The 19,827-nt window shown below is 42.8% G+C and overlaps 2 protein-coding genes across 2 annotated transcripts; one reads left to right on the plus strand and one right to left on the minus strand.

Moving 5' to 3' along the window:
- The first annotated feature begins 1,392 nt into the window (after positions 1-1,392).
- On the plus strand, positions 1,393-10,734 carry galnt3 (UDP-N-acetyl-alpha-D-galactosamine:polypeptide N-acetylgalactosaminyltransferase 3 (GalNAc-T3)). The gene is made up of 11 exons (XM_029686066.2): positions 1,393-1,608; positions 1,934-2,512; positions 5,514-5,686; positions 6,288-6,437; positions 6,797-7,031; positions 7,205-7,322; positions 7,515-7,715; positions 9,077-9,208; positions 9,421-9,522; positions 9,641-9,793; positions 9,999-10,734. Exons 2-11 carry the CDS (start codon positions 2,013-2,015, stop codon positions 10,110-10,112), a joined length of 1,878 nt encoding a protein of 625 aa, XP_029541926.1. The 5' UTR covers positions 1,393-1,608; positions 1,934-2,012; the 3' UTR covers positions 10,113-10,734.
- A 1,113-nt stretch (positions 10,735-11,847) lies between these two features.
- csrnp3 (cysteine-serine-rich nuclear protein 3) lies at positions 11,848-19,522 on the minus strand. Its single transcript, XM_029686342.2, has 4 exons — positions 19,278-19,522; positions 16,377-16,636; positions 15,831-16,127; positions 11,848-15,609 (listed from the first exon to the last, which is right to left on the minus strand). Exons 1-4 carry the CDS (start codon positions 19,477-19,479, stop codon positions 14,461-14,463), a joined length of 1,908 nt encoding a protein of 635 aa, XP_029542202.2. The 5' UTR covers positions 19,480-19,522; the 3' UTR covers positions 11,848-14,460.
- Positions 19,523-19,827: the final 305 nt, after the last annotated feature.

A 19,827-nucleotide genomic window follows, 5' to 3' on the forward strand; every position in this document is an offset into this window, starting at 1 on the left:
TGGTCTGAATACATATTGAAATTTGATATTTCTGTTTCTTATTTTTAATACATTTGCAAAAAAATCTAAACCTGTTTTTGCTTTGACATCGGGCACTGTGTGTAGATTGATGAGGGGGAAAACATATATTTTAGAATATGGCTGTAACATAACAAAATGTGGAAAAAATCAAAGGGTATTAATAATTTCCGAATCACTGAGACTTGCCTATTATTCGCATAAGCTATTCGCCTATATCAAATATAATATAACATAGAGATGGACTAGTCCTGCAAATGAAAAAGTAACTTCCACAACTCGGGGAGCTTGTGATCTGTAGGCTATGTACCAAGAAGGACAGGAGAACAGTCACTGTGAATTGTGTCCCTCGTTGAACCTACTTGACAAGACTCCTACTGCGCACCGGAGTATTCCTCCTCCGAATGTCTACGGTGTCCACGTCTTATCTTTACCACCTTAAGCATCGAACACTTTACGAATACCATCTGCCAGGGGTGACTTGGCAAACAGGAATATGTTGGGATATGTCTCAGAGGGTCCAACATGTTCGGTGAGTGGCAGATGTTCAGTCATTCCTTTCCTTAAGCCTTGAGATAAAAATAATAATAATAATTAAATGCAAGGTTGGACTTTGATTCTACTGTAAACCCGTAACATTAAACGGATTTGCCTGTCGTGTAATGCTCTTTACCATCTGAGGAGTTCTATAGCTTTCTTAGGTTAGCCTACTGTATGATACTTTGTAACAGATGCGCTTGAGCGCCCTCGCTTGAATATTTGGCAATTCTGATAAACAGTTCGAGTTCGAATTGTATTATGCTTACTATAATGCAACACGTGTACACAATCTAACATAGCTCATGCCCGATGTTGATCTGTTAAACAAACCAAAAAATTGTCCTAACTTATTTCTGCAGTATAGGCTAACCCGTATTCTGTAAGCGACCCATTATTCTTCTAGCCTGATTGGATGCAGAGAGGTTTAGGATACGTTCATCCGATATGTGTAACCCAGCAACAGTCTCAATGAATGACTTGCTGAACAAATCCATGATTTTAAGAATTGATACCATTATAAGATCAGACATATCCCGGTGTAGACTATTTCCAATAGTGCATGAGACAAAGTTACTCTGCAAGATGACACTTTTTTTTAAATGGATTTGACCAAACTGGGCACAGCGAGTTATAGATTTGTAGCTGAAGTAAATCAAAGTGACGTTTGCAACTGACACAAATAGACTCATACTTCATGCGCCAAATGTCAAATTCATCATTTTTAAGCCACTGTTTTGCAGTGTTTCACTAATGTAACAAATGGGATGACTTTAGGGCTTTGATGAAGGGAGATCCGCTCTACGCACGCGTGCCAAATATAAGGGTTCCACCCTCTACCTGAAAGGAGCGCACCTGGATCCAACGAGACGGAAGTAGTTTGCAAAGATTGAGAAACGCTGCACAACTGTGTTCTTTTTGGGCAACAATTACTCTGGAATTCCACGTTATCTTGAATATGATTTTCATTTAGCGATATGCTCGACAAAACTTGATGGACTTTTAAATCAATCATTTGGAGTCTATTTCCCATCCTTTTTATGTAACGTCCCGGTAAGTCATATCATTTTCCCGAAAAGAGTGTGGAAATGCAGGACTATGACCAGATCATTTTTATAGTAGCTTGGTCATTCCTGTCGTTTAGTAGACTGCTGTATAGTAGCACGTTTTCCAACTATTTTGTTGGACAGTAAGTTGTGGAGAAAAACAATCGCAAGTCTTGTTACATTCCTGCTTGTGTATGGTCATAATTCAAAGTGGCATAGAACTTCAGTCTGTTCTCAGCTTTGAAGAAATACGTGTTTTCCATTCATGTGAGACTGAGTTTTGTGATCCTGCTTTTTACCTCTGTTAATTTGACACATTTGTTATTTTTAAGGTTACCTCTTCTGGTGGTGCAACTGACTGGTAGGTGAAGTACTGTCTCAAAGTTATCTACCCCACACATCTCCAGAAGAATGAGTGGTCTCCGCAGAGTTCTCAGAAGGCGATTACACCCCTTAAAACTGGTGATAGTGGCCCTTATTTTTGTCACATTTCTCTTCCTAATACAACGTGAGGTAGTAAGCCAAAGTCCCTCCCTAGAAGAGCCCTGGCTGAAGGAGATGGCTGTCAAACGGGATGCCATGCTGGGCATGGTGATGGGTGCTGTCAATAACTTTAGGGACGCCATGCCAAAAATGCAGATCAAAGCCCCAGTGCGTCAGCATGACAATGCAGGGGACTTCTCCTGTTTGCCAGGGACCTACACGGCTGCTGAGCTGAGGCCATCCCTGGAGCGTCCACCTCAGGACCCCAACAGCCCCGGGGCCTCTGGGAAGCCCTTTCACACAGATAAACTGAGCCCTGCTGAACAGAAGGAGAAGGACCGGGGAGAGGAGAAACACTGTTTTAACCTCTACGCCAGTGACCGCATTTCTCTCAGCCGTGACCTGGGTCCTGATACCAGACCACCAGAGTATGTTGTCTCTCCATAATTGACTGGCTGTATTTGTGCTCTTATCACAGTTGTTTCCATATCCATGCTCTAAATTCTGTGGTGGAAAAAAGTACCCAATTGTCATACTTGAGTTCAAGTAAAGATATCTTAATAGAAAATGACTCAAGTCACCAAGTAAAATACTACATGACTAAAAGTATCTGGATATATGTATGAATGTACAGTTGAAGTCGGAAGTTTACATTTGGGGCGGCAGGGTATCCTAGTGGTTAGAGCATTGGACTAGTAACCGAAAGGTTGCAAGTTCAAATCCCCGAGCTGACAAGGTACAAAATCTGTCGTTCTGCCCCTGAACAGGCAGTTAACCCACTGTTCCTAGGCCGTCATTGAAAATAAGAATTTGTTCTTAACTGACTTGCCTAGTAAAATAAAGGTAAACATACACCTTAGCCAAATACATTTAAACTGTTTTCCACAATTCCTGAGATTTTAATTTGAGTAAAAATTCCCTGTCTTAGGTCAGTTAGGATCACCACTTTATTTTAAGAATGTGAGATGTCAGAATAATAGGAGAGAGAATGATTTATTTATTTAATCACATTCCCAGTGGATCAGAAGTTTACATACACTCAATTAGTATTTGGTAACATTGCTTGCTTGTACATGCTTTTTCATTTCTGTCCACAAATGTTCTATAGGATTAAGGTCAGGGCTTTGTGATGGCCACTCCAATACCTTGACTTTGTTGTCCTTAAGCCATTTTGCCACAACTTTGGAAGTATGCTTGGGGTCATTGTCCATTTAGAAGACTCATTTGTGACCAAGCTTTAACTTTCTGACTGATGTCTTCATGTTGCTTCAATATATCCACATAATTTTCCTACCTCATGATACAATCGATTTTGTGAAGCGCACCAGACCCTCCTGCAGCAGGGACAGTCCCTTCCACAACATGATGCTGCCACTCCCATGCTTCACGGTTGGAATGGTGTTCTTCGGCTTGCAAGCATCCCCCTTTTTCCTCCAAACATAACGATGGTCATTATGGCCAAACAGTTCTATTTTTGTTTCATCAGACCAGAGGACATTTCTCCAAAAAGTACGATCTTTGTCCCAATGTGCAGTTGCAAACCGTAGTCTGTCTTTTTTGGAGCAGTGGCTTATTCCTTGCTGAGCGGCCTTTCTGGTTATGTCAATATAGGACTCATTTTACTTTGGATATACATACTTTTGTACCCTTTTTCTCCAGCATCTTCACAAGGTGCTTTGCTGCTGTTCTGGGATTGATTTGCACTTTTCACACCAAAGTACGTTCATCTCTAGGAGACAGAACGCGTCTAATTCCTGAGCGGTATGATGGCTGCGTGGTCCCATGGTGTTTATACTGGCGTACTATTGTTTGTACAGATGAACGTGGTACCTTTAGGCGTTTGGAAATTGCTTCCAAGGATGAACCAGACTTGTGGAGGTCTACAATTTTTTTTTTTCTTAGCTGATTTCTTTTGATTTTCCCATGATGTTTAGCAAAGAGGCACAGATTTTGAAGGTATGCCTTAATACATCCACAGGTACACCTCCATTTGACTCAGGCTAATTGACATAATTTATCAGAAGCTTCTAAAGCCATGACATCATTTTCTGGAATTTTCCAAGCTGGTTAAAGGCACAGTCAACTTAGTGTATGTAAACTTCTGACCACTGGAATTGTGATACAGTAAATTATAAGAATTACAATGGTCTGTAAACAATTATTGGAAAAATTACTTGTCATGCACAAAGTAGATGTCCTAACCGACTTGCCAAAACTATAGTTTGTTAAAACAAGAAATTCGTGGAGTGGTTGAAAAATTAGTTTTAATGACTTTAACCTAAGAGCATGTAAACTTCCAACTTCAGCTGTATGTATGTGAGAGAATCCATCAAATCCCTTATATTAAGCAAACCAGACGACACAATTAAAAAATATATATAATAATAATTATAGACAGATTTGCACACTGGCAATTTACAAACACAGCATTTATGTTTAGTGAGTCCACCAGATCAGAGGCAGTAGGGCGGACAAAGCGTTATATTTATAGGTAGGTGAATTGGACCATAATTCTGTCCTGCCTGAGCATTAGAAATGTAAGTACTTTTTGGTGTCAGGGAAAAACATATAGGAGTAAAAAGTGCATAGTTCTGTCAGGAATGCTGTCAAAAATATAAATTAATATAAATAGTGAAGTACAGATACCCCAAAAAAACTACTTACATCGTACTTCAAAGTATTTTTACTTAAGTACTTTACACCACTGTCTAAAATGTATTGTCTCAGTGCCATATGCTTCGGCTACGTAGCCGTGTAAAAAATGTAGAGTCAATCTTGGGGTTGGTGGCCCTGTTTTATGATGAAATTCTGTCATTATAGGGTATATCTTGTAAAACATCCTAATATGATGCAAACATCTAAAGTGGGGTTTCTCCTCATCACATAGCAGCACCATCTAGTGGTGTTCGATAGAACAGCTTCTCTATTGAGGAATTCAGTATGCTTTTATGTCTTGTCTCAGTGGCTCAATATGAAACCAAAGTCTCATACTGAATGACCACAGAAGGAAGGAGATGACCATAATGTGTCTACAACAGAAATGACCGTTTTTACTCCAGGTCTTTGATATTTTCTTTGAGTTATTGAGGAAAATTTCCCTTTAACCACAGGCTGAGTTTCTCTGTCTGAAACATTGTTTCAGCATGTGTGCCCAGTAAATGTGTCTGGGTCAAGAAACAGCTTCGTTTTGTTTGGCTAATTAAACAAGTCTGTCCATGTTCCTATTTTTAATGGGGTAATTTACACAGATTCAGACTGTCTGATGCGGTTGGCATTTCAAAGGGAGTCTCACATCCCAATGAAACAACTGAAACAGACACCCCTTTAGGGGAAGACTTCAGATGTTTCAACCACAGTCCTGCACTGAAAGGCCTCTCAGGGACCCAAAAATACCTTTAAAAAAAAAAAAGTTTTAATGCTCTTTTGCAGATGTATCGAGCAAACGTTCAAGCGCTGTCCCCCTTTGCTGACCACCAGCGTGATCATTGTGTTTCACAATGAAGGCTGGACTACTCTGCTGAGGACGGTGTACAGCGTCCTCCACACCTCCCCTGCCATCTTCCTCAAGGAGATCATCCTGGTGGACGATGCCAGTGTGGACGGTAAGGAACTAACTGGCCAGCCAGGCAGACGGCAGGACCACCTTGTTTTCACTTGGAATTGATTTCAGTCGGCCTGCTGGGCGGCCCGCTGATGTGCCATGAAATGTGCAGGCTGGAGCCCCGGCTTCTTGTGAAGGGGGTTATAGCAGGAAGCAGCACTGCTAGTGAATACTTTCCTAAGAGGGGCTAGCTAGTCTGTGGTGGTATGGAGAAATATGTCTGTTTTTTCTTGTAAACAGGCCCTAGGCTGAGGGGGAAACGAGTCTGTGGGTAAAAAGACGAGGGAGCAGGCAATGCAGCCCAACTGAGTGACACTCAAAGCCCTCTGTCGTTTGTTGGGAATAGCCTGCTATTAGACATCTGTACTAAAGCTATTTCCCTGGCCCATAAGGCTAGGAACTGATCAGGCAATCTTGGCAGCTAGCCATGGTGTCTCTCTCTCTCTCTCTGTGTATGTAGTGCAAACTTCCATATTGGGGGGGGGGCAAGTTGAGGTAGAGGCCAATTCTCCCAGAAAGTGTTACAAGGTCCATTACTGTATCTTGACTGTCTGTTCTAGACCTGCATGGTCCAATGCTGTGGGCTCATTTCCTTTTCACAGACTCCTTGAAAGAGGAGTTGGATGAATATTTGAAGCGGCTGCACATCGTGCATGTGGTGCGGCAGCGGGAGAGAAAGGGCCTGATCACCGCTCGGCTACTGGGAGCCTCGGTGGCCACCGGAGACATCCTCACCTTCCTCGACGCTCACTGTTAGTACATGCACACCCACACCCCAGCCCAGACATCAAACAACTGAGTCATCAGGCTGGAACAACCAGAACAGCTCTGCCTTTTTAGACACCTACACCCCAGAATACTAGCACTATGCAGATACTGTTTCGGGCATGGCAGGAAAACCACAAAACATTATGAGTATTCGAATGTAAAAAAAATTTGGGCAGCCTGCTTTGGGTTGGCCAGGGAAAAATATCAAATCGGTGTTAATTAAATTGAGTTGTCTATACAACAGTCTTCTATGTTCCGTGCCAGTGTAGTATTTAAGCATTTTAAAATGCTATGTTATTTAGTGGTTCTATTTTAATGCTGGTGGTGAATGCGTATCCAACAGGTGAATGCTTCAGTGGCTGGCTTGAGCCTCTACTGGCCAGGATAGCAGAGAACTACACTGCAGTAGTGAGTCCTGACATCACTACCATTGACCTCAACACTTTTGAGTTTATGAAGCCCTCGCCGTACGGGCAGAACCACAACCGTGGTAACTTCGACTGGGGCTTGTCCTTCGGCTGGGAGAGTCTACCGGACCACGAGAAACAACGGAGGAAGGATGAGACCTATCCTATTAAGTGAGAAGAACTATGTGAATGATTGAATGCCTATTTTTCAGGAGGAAATACTGACATGACAAACACCTCCCGTCTATCTACCTTGATAACTGGTTGTGAATGGTCTATTTTTCAACTGTGTGTAAACAAACTTATCCGGACCTTCTATTCAGTGGATATCTTTTACCCCACAGGACACCGACTTTTGCTGGGGGACTCTTCTCTATCTCCAAGGACTACTTCTATCTCATCGGAAGCTATGATGAACAAATGGAAATCTGGGGCGGCGAGAATATTGAAATGTCTTTCAGAGTATGAGCTGATTCACTTGGCTTTCTAGTTAGAAAACACCTTGTGTTAGTGTCATCGCTGCTACATATTTTTTTTTTTTTTTTTTTTTTGTGATTCATTCTCTATATCTTTGTATTGTGCAGTAGAACCGAACCAACCGGTTACCAAGTATGACTAACAGTGTTGGGTGTGTTGCCTCTGTCTTGTCTGTAGGTGTGGCAGTGTGGCGGTCAGCTCGAAATCATCCCTTGCTCCATCGTGGGTCACGTGTTCCGCACCAAGAGCCCCCACACCTTCCCCAAGGGCACCCAGGTGATCGCACGCAACCAGGTGCGGCTGGCCGAGGTCTGGATGGACGACTACAAGGAAATCTTCTACCGGCGCAACCAGCAAGCCGCCCAGTTGGCCAAAGACGTATGTGGTATTTCTGAGTGACATTGTCATATTGTTGTACGTTTTAAACCCAGCTAGGCAGGTTGATATCCCGAGAAATGGGACAGGAGTTTAAAAACAGTTAATCTATTCCCTAAAGTTATGTTTTAGCAGTTGGCTCTGGAATGTTTGCCCTGCGCTGTATCCCACATGGACATATGAATGTTCTCATTCTGACTGCAGACCACTTGTTATCCCCCTCGTAGGACAAGTTTGGGCAGCCACAGGCTGATGTGATTAAAAAAAATATTTCAAAAAGTATGCGATTAGTGTTTTGGAAATAGTCTTCATAAATTCTTAAAGAAAATGTTAATCTCATCTTGTAGCTTTGGTGTCATGTTCCCCAGAGAGACTCGTTATAGAGGCAGGGACCCCCTCGCTCTCTCCCCAGAGTGACTCATTTTAGAGCACTGACCCCTAAACAAAGATCATCTTTTGGTTATGCATCGTCTGAACACAGTTGAATGTACAAACCCATTCCCCTGAGGTCCCTGGTATGCACCGTAGAACTGTGTCACTATGTGACGTGAAATAAGTAGAAATGAATAGTATCCTTCTAAAAAAAACTTCTGCTGGCCTCCAGGCTATTAGGTGTTTTAGAGTTGTTAACAGGCAGGAAGGGGAGCCTTTGGAGGCAACAGAGTCTGTTAAATGACGGGGATTCATAGTGCTGCTGTATCAGGTTTTCTCATCTCCACGTCATAAACAGTCCCCCCTCAGGCCATGTGTAGTTGCGTACCTCGGAGTGAAGCAGGCCAAGAGGCCCTCTCCTGCTGCCTTCAAACACCCCCCCTGTGTCTCTAACCGCTTCAAGGAGCACAGCTACGGTCGTTATCGTCGCACACGGTGGCTTACAGCATCCACGTCATTATCTCTCTCGAATGCTCTCGCTACTAAAGATCTGCCCGGAGAAGCTCTCTGTACCTTGGAATACTCTGCGTTTGTGCTGGCAATAGGCGAATCAATGGCTGAGCAATGTCTGCATGCGTTCGTTTGAAACGTTGATGGCATGAATGAATTTAAATGAAGCAAAGAGAGGGAAAAGTCTGTCATTTCTCGACTAGAGGGTTCATCATTTGCTATGGTATTTCTGTATGTGTACCGGATAATTTTTGTGCGTGCCAATTACTTGAAACGAGATCGGGCAGCCTGAAACTCTGCCATACATGGTGCGGTCTTCAAGCAGTCACCCATCAACAATGGAGCTCCAGCACTAGACTGACTGTGGGGAAGTGGAAATTGACTTTTTCCTCCCAGTCCAAAGCCTGGGCAGTGTGAGTAATGAGGAAAGTCTCCCCCCCCCACCCCTCTTTAATGGCTGCTGCCTGGAATTGTTTCCACAGAGGGCCTTCGGAGACGTCGGGCGTCGTGTGGACCTCCGGGAGCGGCTGCAGTGCAAGAGCTTCTCCTGGTATTTGAAAAATGTGTATCCAGAGGTCTTCATGCCTGATCTCAACCCGCTCCACTTTGGGTCGGTAAGTCCCCCCTCTCCCAGACTCTTTCCAGACCACAGAGAGCTTTCTGGCAATAGTGGGTTTCCACTTAGCATCTCCAGAGGGCTCCGAGGAGAGCTCCAGGGTAGGCCAGGGGAGAGAGTGTAGCTCCACACTACCTAAGGTTGGGAGGTGGCTGGGCTTGTTTGAACAGCTTGTGTGTCTGACTGAAATCCCTTTCCTTGTGCTTCCAGGTGAAAAATGTAGGTAAAGACTCGTGTCTGGATGCAGGGGAGAACAACGAGGGAGGGAAACCGCTGATCTTGTATCCATGCCATGGCCTCGGAGGAAACCAGGTCAGAGGGAAGGGAATGAAGGGACTGGGTTCAGTCATGAAGGAAATGCTAAGTACTTTCTCGGTCACTTTCAAAATCAAAACGATTACTTCTGGTGTTTTTTTTTGTGATCCCTCAGTATTTTGAGTACTCGACCCATCATGAGATCCGGCACAACATTCAGAAGGAGTTGTGTTTGCATGGGACTGATGGAGCCGTGAAGCTGGAAGACTGCCAGTATAAAGGCCGCAATACGTTTGTAGGAGCAGAACAGAAGTGGGAGTTAAGGGAGGTGAGACCAAATACCCACATTTCTATCCTAATGGGCTCAGTCAACATTTCTACTTGAAAGCCTGTTTTTCTTTTTTTTAACTGTCAATTATTATGAAATTGTTGGGCGTTTGCCTTGTTCTCTTGCATCATCTTCACCATAGAAGTGGATGTCAGTGATTTCCTACTGAGGATGTTGGTGACTAATCTGTTTCTCCTCCCTGTAGAACCAGTTATTCTACATCCCAGGATGGAACCTGTGTCTGAGTGCTCGTCATGAGCACCCCTCGTTGGTGGCCTGTAACCCCTCAGACAGATACCAGCTGTGGCTCTACGTCTGACTACAAGACACACATGGTGGACGATGTGTGCCTTGGTATCCTAGGACCATTAGAACAAGTAGCAATTGGCGTACATTTTTGTTACGTTTTATTATCGAAGTTGAATTTGTATTTATTTTTATACGTAGAAGAACTGCTGCTGGAAAGTTTGCGATTTGAGGAGAACGTAACCTCGGGAAGGAAGCGTTCAAACTGATACTAAAGACTGTTTGTTTTATTCCTTTTAAAAAAAAAATCATGATTTGTGTAAAGGAATTGTTTTTCTTGTCTTACACGCCAAATGCTCTCTGTAGATTGATGGAGGTAGCTAGGACTGTGGAAAGACTTTGGATGGATACTGAATGAAGAGAGATTTCTTTGAAGAATACGTTTTTTTTTATTTTTATAGTGTGTACTTCGGCGGGAAATCAACATGACATTTTATTTAATTACCAAGGTTTGTTCTTTATTGCCCACACTGAATAATTTATTAATATAAATGTGAAAACCAACAACAATGGACTGTCAAATAATGCAGTAGTGCACTTGCCTCTTGCACAAACTGAATAACTTCGATGTTATACACCAAAGACTAATCAAGTTTTTTTTTCTTCTTTTCTATTAAAGACATGCTCCAGAACAATCTATGAGGAAAATTACTGTCTTACCTCAATTAGCCACAAATCCATTTACTGGAAGCGGTGCAGTGCCATTTTCCTTACATTTTCCCCCACGTGGGCCAGCCCCCTAGCAATTTGAGTTCCAGCCAATGAGGTTCAGCCCCTCGGCGTGAGAAATTACGTGGGGCACATATGTGATGTATGCAATTTTCGGTGATAATTTTTGGCTTGTAAGCTCTACTTTCAGAACTACTGGCTAAGAAGTATACGGGGAAAATCTATTTTAAAAAGTGTATTATAGGTTATTCAACATCTACCACTACTGCCTATTTTTATTATGTGAACTAATCTATCAGATGTGACAGGAAACCACTAGATATGCATCCTCCATTACCACTACTAGAGGGTCCCCTCTCCTCCAGCTGGTTTTCCTCACAAGCAGATTGAGAATGATGTCTATATGTTGCCCATACAGTGCCTCTCACTTTATGAACAGCTAATTCTGATCAAATATGAAGTCTCCAAAGTGGCTTTTTAACCAAGGGCTTGAGTCATGTAGTTTTATTTGGCACCTCTAATTCATAATTGTCCGGTATTTGCAAGATGATAAATAATTTTCTTTTGCTTTTCCATATTGCTTGGCTGGGGAGTTCAAAGGTGTTTTAATCATGTATACGGTTAACCTTTTTGAGACTTTATCACCATAGCATTTTTAAACACAAATCCAGTCACTGCTGTGGTATTTGAAAATGACCTGTTGTGTACAATCTGGTTGATTTTCAAGTTTAACTGCAATGAAATAGTATTTTTTATATTTATTTTCTTTGAAATCTCTCTTTACAGGAATTCGCTAGATTGATTGGGCCCTGCCTACTTTTTATCAAAAATCGAATAAAGTTTTAGATGTCAGGGTTTTAGGGAATAATTTAAGGTTGACACATCTTAACATGCATAGTTCTTTGGAATGTATTTTTCTATATTTGACAACACATTTTGTAAAATAATTTTCTTGAATTAAATGAATGTACATGTTTTTGTATCATGTTCATGGGGATTGGAAAATGTATATGTAGAAAGAAAGGGGAAAAATGTTAACTTGGTTTACAACATGTATGATTGTATTTTTTTGAGTCAAGTCTCAGAGCTCCCAGTATCACACAAATGTCAGTGTTTAGATGCAAGGGTGTGGGCTAGTTTATACGAATCGATGGGAGAATGCTGACTGACAATGGAATGTTAGAATTTTAACTATTTGAATATGTCTGGGACTGAGAAACAGATGGGTCTATTGCAGTCTGTCAATTAATTAGAACTGTGTGCCTTTTGTTTGGATCCTTGAGGTTTTCCATTTTAGTAAAAGGAACTCTGTAATGAGTACAATGACTGAATACGGCAGGGGTGTCGAACTCGTTCCATGGAGGGCCTAGTGTCTGTTTACTTTTCAATTAAGCCCGAGATGGTGAGGTGAGATCATTAGTAATTAGTGACCTTCATTCATCAATCAAGTACAAGGGTGTGAAACCTGTGGATGCCAGGTCCTCCATGGAATGAGTTTCATACCTATGCTGTATGACATGAGTACCATTCTTCACCATTTCTTATGTTCAACGGGAGAGGGCGCTGTGCACAAAGGAATTCATCCTTGACCCATCCTTACTGGGTTGTTGGTGTACCCTTTTTCTAAATAAAAGTTGTTCAAGCTAAACGTATAAAGAAAAACAACACATGGTTTCATTTTATTTAAAGGTCATGTATTGTTAAAGCAAAAACGCAACAAAAAAATTGCATAACATTTTGGCTTTATCTAACGTTAAGAAACCAAACACACATTGAAACATTTATACCATTCCATACAAAAAGTATTCTGTTTCACATTATAGTAAGCGATATAAGGAAATCAGGCACATGGAGCTGTACGACTCACAACCGTCATGAAACGAGCAACATTTTAGACAGAAACATGTTTTTATCCAATACAGACAGTTCAGTAAAGCACAATAAATACACATTTCAATATATCATTCATAATAAATACTGAAAATCATAAACACAGCAGAATTACTCAATTGGATGCGATGTTACTGTATCTTGCCTTCCCTTAAATGCTTTGGCACTGATACTGTACAGTCCATACAGTAGCACTGATTGGCTGACAGCTGGATACACTTTGTTTGCCAATGAGGTGAGGTAACATTATTTTGTGTTTCAGTCAGGTGCAGAATCACAAATCAAGTAGTGTTGGTTGAATAGAGACAAGGTGCAGACTTAGACAGGGATACATGCAGGGCTGCCCACTCCTTTTATGGAGAGGGAATGTTGGTATTTCATTGTAAAGGCTGTCCCTAACGTTTTAATACAGTTGTAGCAATACAAAATATGGAGCATTCTGTTCAATGGCCTTACGTTCAAGGGCCTTTTCTCCCAATGTCTTTTCTCCCAGGCTGATCTGTCATTCTCTAACTTGGCGCTGATATGAATCGTAGGCTTGCTTGATTGTCCGACCTCAAATGCCTGATGTGGCTCTCAAGAGTGTGACATGGCTTTCATTAAAACCTTCAAAATGCCCTGTTATTATTGCTCTTCACACTTCAATAATTGTGTCACACCATAATGTTCTCGTCTGTACAACCAATCTCTTCAGGTATTTACTGTCAGTTGTCATAAGAGAATGGAACGTTTGTGTAAATATGTACTTGAAATCATTTCCCTGTCCAACTCAGCAATACCTATGTTGTCCCCAGTTTTGTATTTTTTATTATGCCATGTTTATTTTTAAATTAAAGCCCCATAAAATATGATTTACTGATCATATTATTGTCCTGTTGTTCCCATATATTTGATAGCTGTATATGGTCTTTGAGAGCTGTCAAAGTACTACATTCGTAGTCTAAACACTTGAATGTTTCCAATGAAATGATGCTCTTGGCATTATAATTCAAAATAAATAAATACAAGTGGTAGTCTGTTATAAGACCATATAAAAGCGTGGATTTACAAGTGACAACACAATAATAAGGTTTGTACAGTACATTGAGACAGATTTTATCAACCCAAATTGACCATGGTCAATTTCTCGTAAATGCCATTGAAAGACCCAAAAGAACATGCATTTATAGTTATCAAAACATAAGTATACACATACTTCAGAACCAATAAATAAACTGTGACAATATTTTTTTTGCACATTTGACACAGACATAGAAAAGTCCCACTCACAATATATTCTTAAAACTTTACCTTTAAATTACGAGATGCAATGCACAGGCTTATAGCGTTCAGTTTTTGTTGACTGATTCCATCTTGCACTTTAGAATACTAGAAATCAGCGGGTTCATTAGAAATGTTTCTCATCATGGAACCTGTAGCTAAGTAATGTCAATGTAATGTATGGTCTTGCGAATTACTTGGAAAGTTTAGTTCCCATTAAAGGCCATAAAGATCTTCAACACTTGGTCAGCCTTCCCACGGGCCAAAAACTGGTTGAATCAATGTTGTTTCCACGTCATTTCAACCCAAAAATCTATGCGATGACATTGAATCAATGTCGAAAACTGATTGGATTTGCAAAAAATTATCAATGTAAGGGCATTTAGTATTTTCTTTCACCTAGCTTTTAACCTAAATGACAAATTAACATTTTTTGTTTATTTCACATTGAATTCACGTTAGTTGACATTGAACTGTGCCCAGTGGGTCGTTCATTAAGAAAAGACACAACATGAAGTCTACAGACAGGCAAGCTAGGCCAACTAAACTGGTGCGACCTGGGGGAGATTCTCTGCTAATGCAGGTGTCTTTGTACTGTCTGCTAGAGAAGGCCCTTCAGACAAATCATGAGCACTAGACACTTCCTTTGGCTGCTCTGCTACAAAACACTTCCCATTACTACCGTAGCCTTCCTGGGAGCTCTTATTGTTCAGGTAGTTGTTGTGGAACTCCATCTGGCTAATGCCCCCAGGCTGCTCAGGGAATGTTCCTTTAGATTGGACCATGTTGTTTTCCAGGTCAGGTGTGCAGCAGCCCATGGCAGTGGTTGCTGCTCTGCCGTTGGTCAGGGTAAAGTGTTGATTGGTGTACTGTTCCTCAGCCTGGTGGGGGTAGTCTGTGTAGTGCTCTGCCTTGTCGGCGGCCATGTTGAATGGTCCTTGTGGCATGGCCCCGTTGCTAGTGCTAACTGGGTGTGGGAATGATAAGGCCTCTCCGTAAGTTTCATTGGGTTGGCTGGCCGTCCCGTTGGCAGAGGCAACAGCACTGGGGTTCTCCTGCTGATAATACTCGGCTTGGGAGCTGAGTAAATAAGAGTTTCCATTCATGTGCTTTTCAATGTGGTTGTCCTGTGGCAAGGTGCCATCAGAGTAACACAACACAGAGGACAGGGGAACAACCTCTGTGTGGGACACAGGCGGCGTGCTCACACCATCCTCAAAGTCCTCCGACTTCTCCTCCTCATCGTCCTCCTCTTCCTCAGAGTCACTGTTAGCCAAGCTCTGAGTGCTGGAGTCAGACAGTCCGCTGCATAAACTGCTGTTGTCCTCTTCGTCCTCCTCATCCTCCTCATTCTCCTCATCGTCCTCATCCTCATCATCTAGAGGCTCTTCCATGTTGTCAGCTGTCTGGAGGTGCATGATGGCAGACTGTTGAAGTGTTGGGTCTGTCAGAGAGTACTCCAGACTATGTTGGGTCTGGACCAGCGGGTTGCCGTGGCTGTGGCCGTTGCTTTCGCCATGGTAACCATTGGCAGAGGAGGCCTGCTGCTGCTCGCGGCTTTTCTCCAGCTCTAGCTTCATGATGGTGTGCAGGAAGTGGGTCCGTACACGGATGGGGTTAAATTCCACCCGGCCGGCCGCGTTGCTACACCCCTCCTTGGTACAGCCACAGGGAAAAGACATGCGGTCCACCTGTAGATTGGACCACATTGGGTTATATGACCATGTATTCTGCAGTTTGCATGTAATAGACACATTAGTGTAATCCTTTTGGCAATATCAGATAAGCAACTGTAATTATATAATGCTTTTTCAATAATGGAGGGCTTTCATCTACAGCGTCTAAAATATTTGATCACTTAACGATACGTCAGTGTCAGTATGTCTGGGTCAGACTCTACCCAGAGATTTACCTGACATTTGATTCCTGCTACGCTGCACGCACATGTCTCTGGGTCACAGAACACTCTGCAGTCGCAGCCACAGTCCTCCCTGGACAACCGGATGGCCCGCAGCTCGTGCTTCTCCTCCACGTCAATTTTCTTCACCCCCGAGGTCCGCAGCAGAGCCCGACGCTTCTTCGTGGTGAGGGGCTGGAGGAAGAAGTACTCGTCCACCTCCGTGTTTTCCAGATCAATGTCATCGTCAGAGATGTCCTCAGCCGTGAGCGTGTTGGCCTCCTCCGACTCCACTGTACCGTTCTTAGTCAGCTGAAAACCAACGAGAGGGGATCAGATTCAGTCCGGTCTGAAGAGTAAGCAACCAGCCCGAAACAAATGCCATGCTGCATCTCAAAAGAGGATACAGAGTTAGCCGTTGAAAACACATTCTGGATTTCTACGAGGATATGCTATGTCACAACTGTGCATGGAGTACCGTCTGTTTATCACGATGCATTATATCATCTCCCTGTGTGCAGTACATTTCATTAGCTCAGTAGCTTCCTTTTCCTTCAATACCTTGAGTTTAATGGAGTTGATCTTCTCCTCCTTCAGATGATCTCGGAGCATGTCTCTGTGGATCCTCTCCTGCTCCAGGGCAAACTCTCCCAGGGAGAACTGCCTGACACAGCTGTGTCTGTTGGACATGCCCAGCGTACTGCCTCCCTGACTGGGCACACTGGTGAAACCCTGGCGCCGGCTGAAGTAGTACACCGTCACGTTCTCAAAGTGCACCCTCCTCGTCCTCACACGCTTCTCTCGCTTCAGTATGGAGTCAGCTAGAGGACCAAATGACAACACAAGAAGTGGATGGTTAAAAGGAACGTTAAAAAGCAGTGATAGCTGGCCTACTCATACATGAATAACAGGGGGAAGCAGGGTTATTTGTTCATACATGAATGAAAGATGAACCAGTTCCACGTGGTGGAACCACCAGTATGACAAAAAGCTCAATTTAACCATCATTACAGCATACAAGAACAAGGACACTGTTTCAAGGAAATGCACCTATTTAAAACTGCATAATGTACATAGGAAAGTGTTGTATGTTTTTGCTGTCTGTGATGCGCTCTCAATGGTGTAGATGTGTAGCCAAACCTTTCTATTCTGTGCTTACTTACTATTTGCATGATTTGAATACCTATTTTTATTTGACTTCTCATGACCCTAGAACCTCAGGAGTCATTTTGCTAGCTCTCAGACAACAATAAAAAGCCTTAACTCAACCCAGTTTAGTCAAGCAGTGTTTCATCATCCCAACTCTGCCATTTGGCATGTCGATCCTACTTGTGGCTTTTTAAGGGCAGTTCTATGAGAGGCAGGGAGGGAGGGAGGGAGGGAGGGAGGGAAAAAAGGAAAGCAAAGACTGATAGCATAAATAATCCCCCTCCCAGGCCTGGATGTAGAGTCACTTTCCCAGCGGTCACTTGAGGTCAGACAAACAGGACAAATGGGGACCATCTGGTTGGTGCAGCTCTCCACTCTGTGCCATAAGGACAATGTCTTCATTAACAACATGGCAATACCAGTCTGGGCTTCACGATTGGAATTTTTCTTTATTGTCTTGAAAAAAGGTTTATAAGTTGTTGTTTCGGGTATCCACATGGTTTTCAAGCTTGCACCCTGAAGAAGGCACAGTGATGTCGAAACGTTGGTGTTTTTTTTACCCAATAAATTACTGGGAGGTTATACATACGGAGTGTGTGGCTGTCTTTGTTTCTAAAGCTTGCAATACCTAACATAGTTGTATATTTCTCTGTATTTCTTCCGTTTTCTTGTCCATTTCCGATGAGGGTTGCCTCAAACATTTCTAAAAATGTATCTTTGAGAATACATAGTAGCCCTTTTCAAAGACCTCACAATTCCAAGGATGCTTCACTAAAAGCAATCACACCAGGAGAGGAGCTGGGTTATTTCTTCAACACTAACGTGACCCAAGACAGGTTTGTTCTGTATTCCCCAGGAGACAATGCTACTGTACATCTCAGGAGCAAGCCTGATACATTGTGGCACCTCTTTAGTGGGGAGAAGCTGGGGGAGCCATGTGTTGTGCTGCATAGTGCAGACTAGAGCTGAGAGTAGCGTCCTCCTGGTCCTCCTATGCATCTGTCACCAAACACAACATAGATCTGTCCCCTGAGGAATCATCCACCAAATTTTTGCATTTTTCCTACGAATAACATCGTATCTGCTCATAGAAAGATACAGGTCATCTAATACACAGTTCTTTTTATCAGCGGCGCCATCAGTGGTGCCTGCCAAACTGGCTGTAGCCTTTCCAATAAGTAGCTGTGGAGCGGAGAACAGGTTCACTCGACTGAGAGCTTCTTAGAGAGGCTGACACACCAACAGCCACACCAATAGCTGCAATTACTGAGCTCTTCAGTAAGGCCATTCTACTGCCAATTTCTGTCTATGGAGATTGCATGGATATGTGATTGATTTTATACACATGTCAGCAACGGGTGTGGTTGAAATAGCCAAATCCACTAATTTTAAGGGGTGTCCACATACTTTTGTATATATAGTGTACAGTGTGTACCCTGAAAATATATGGATATGGAGCCACCCCAGATTTGGCCCATGGGGGGCATGGCAGCCACTATAAAAAAAATCAATAGGCCCATATATTGCCCATATTGGTGGCCATTTTAGGTCCTACCGTTATGTCAGATTAGCTCAGTCACCAATTTCTCAGCCTCTGAGCATCACAGAAGCACACACTTTGTTCGTAAGAAGTGGCTATGAAAGAAATTGATCAAAATCTGTTCATAGCATGGTAAACATACAAAAACGTATGTTTTCAAACATCAAATTTGACTACACATGTGAGATTTTTTAAACCTAAATTATTTTTGAGAAATTAAACCATTTACTTGTTTTACAAAAACCTAATAAAATCTAAAGTGTTACTGCTTGACAGAGAGTGTCTCTTTGCAATCATTACCAGTTTGGGGTCAAAATGCCCCCCCCCCCACATAAAAATATGTGGCCGATTTCAGGGTTAAAGCACACAGATTGATCCAGCTTTTTTTCTTTCCTCTTCAACTGTGTTATCGGAATTATATTCCTACTGGCCATGGGTTGGTATTGGCTTCAGAACTCAGAATATCAGTCATCACAAGTCATTATTGACAATAGGTTTTCTAACACACTCAACATCCATTACAAAAGCAACATTATGATGGATTAGTAACATCAGAATGACACATGCTTCATTAAAAAACGAATGTCTCTTTCACTAATGTACAATATGAACAATGAATGTAGCTATTTGTTTGTTCTTTCGACACTGTGTCAGTGTTGAGCATATCAATGAGTGTTTTGTAGTGTTTTGAGTGTTTCGTTGACTGTAGGGGGAGAGAGCAGTGTGTGTGTATGTGCATGTGTGCTTGTGTGTATGGGAGCCAGGTGACTCACGGGTGAAGGTACCCGAGGCCGAGGGGTTGACACTGTCGCTGCTGTCCCCGCTCTCGCTGCAGGAGACCTCGTAATCAGACTCCCGCAACGAGGAGCACGGCGAGGAGGACACCTCCTCAAACCTTCTCTTAAGTATTCCGCTCATGGCCTTCCTCTCCGTCTCCGCCACTGCAACAATCAACAGGGAAGGAAGGTAACACATGATTTAATGCCCAGCTTAGGCCCCGCCGGTCTGGGCAGTACTCCTCAACACAGTCAATTAGCAATGAGTCACAGAACACAACACTCCCAGCTGTTGCAACACCCCCAGCTGCTGCAACACCCCCAGCTGCTGCAACACCCCAGCTGCTGCCCCCCCCCCCCCCCCGTAGCAAAGGCTGCGGATTGCATGATACGTCTACCTCAGGAAGTTCATTCTGCTGTCTTTGATTGAGTGACCACAGAAAAAGGACATCGGACTGAGATTGTTTCTTCTGCCCTGTCCTCGTGATGGTATTCATAAAAACACTGCCTGACTGTTGTTCAACTCAATAAAAAATGTATCACAAAA

The sequence above is a fragment of the Oncorhynchus nerka genome, linkage group LG1 (assembly GCF_034236695.1).
Source record: "Oncorhynchus nerka isolate Pitt River linkage group LG1, Oner_Uvic_2.0, whole genome shotgun sequence".
Lineage (NCBI taxonomy): Eukaryota > Metazoa > Chordata > Actinopteri > Salmoniformes > Salmonidae > Oncorhynchus > Oncorhynchus nerka.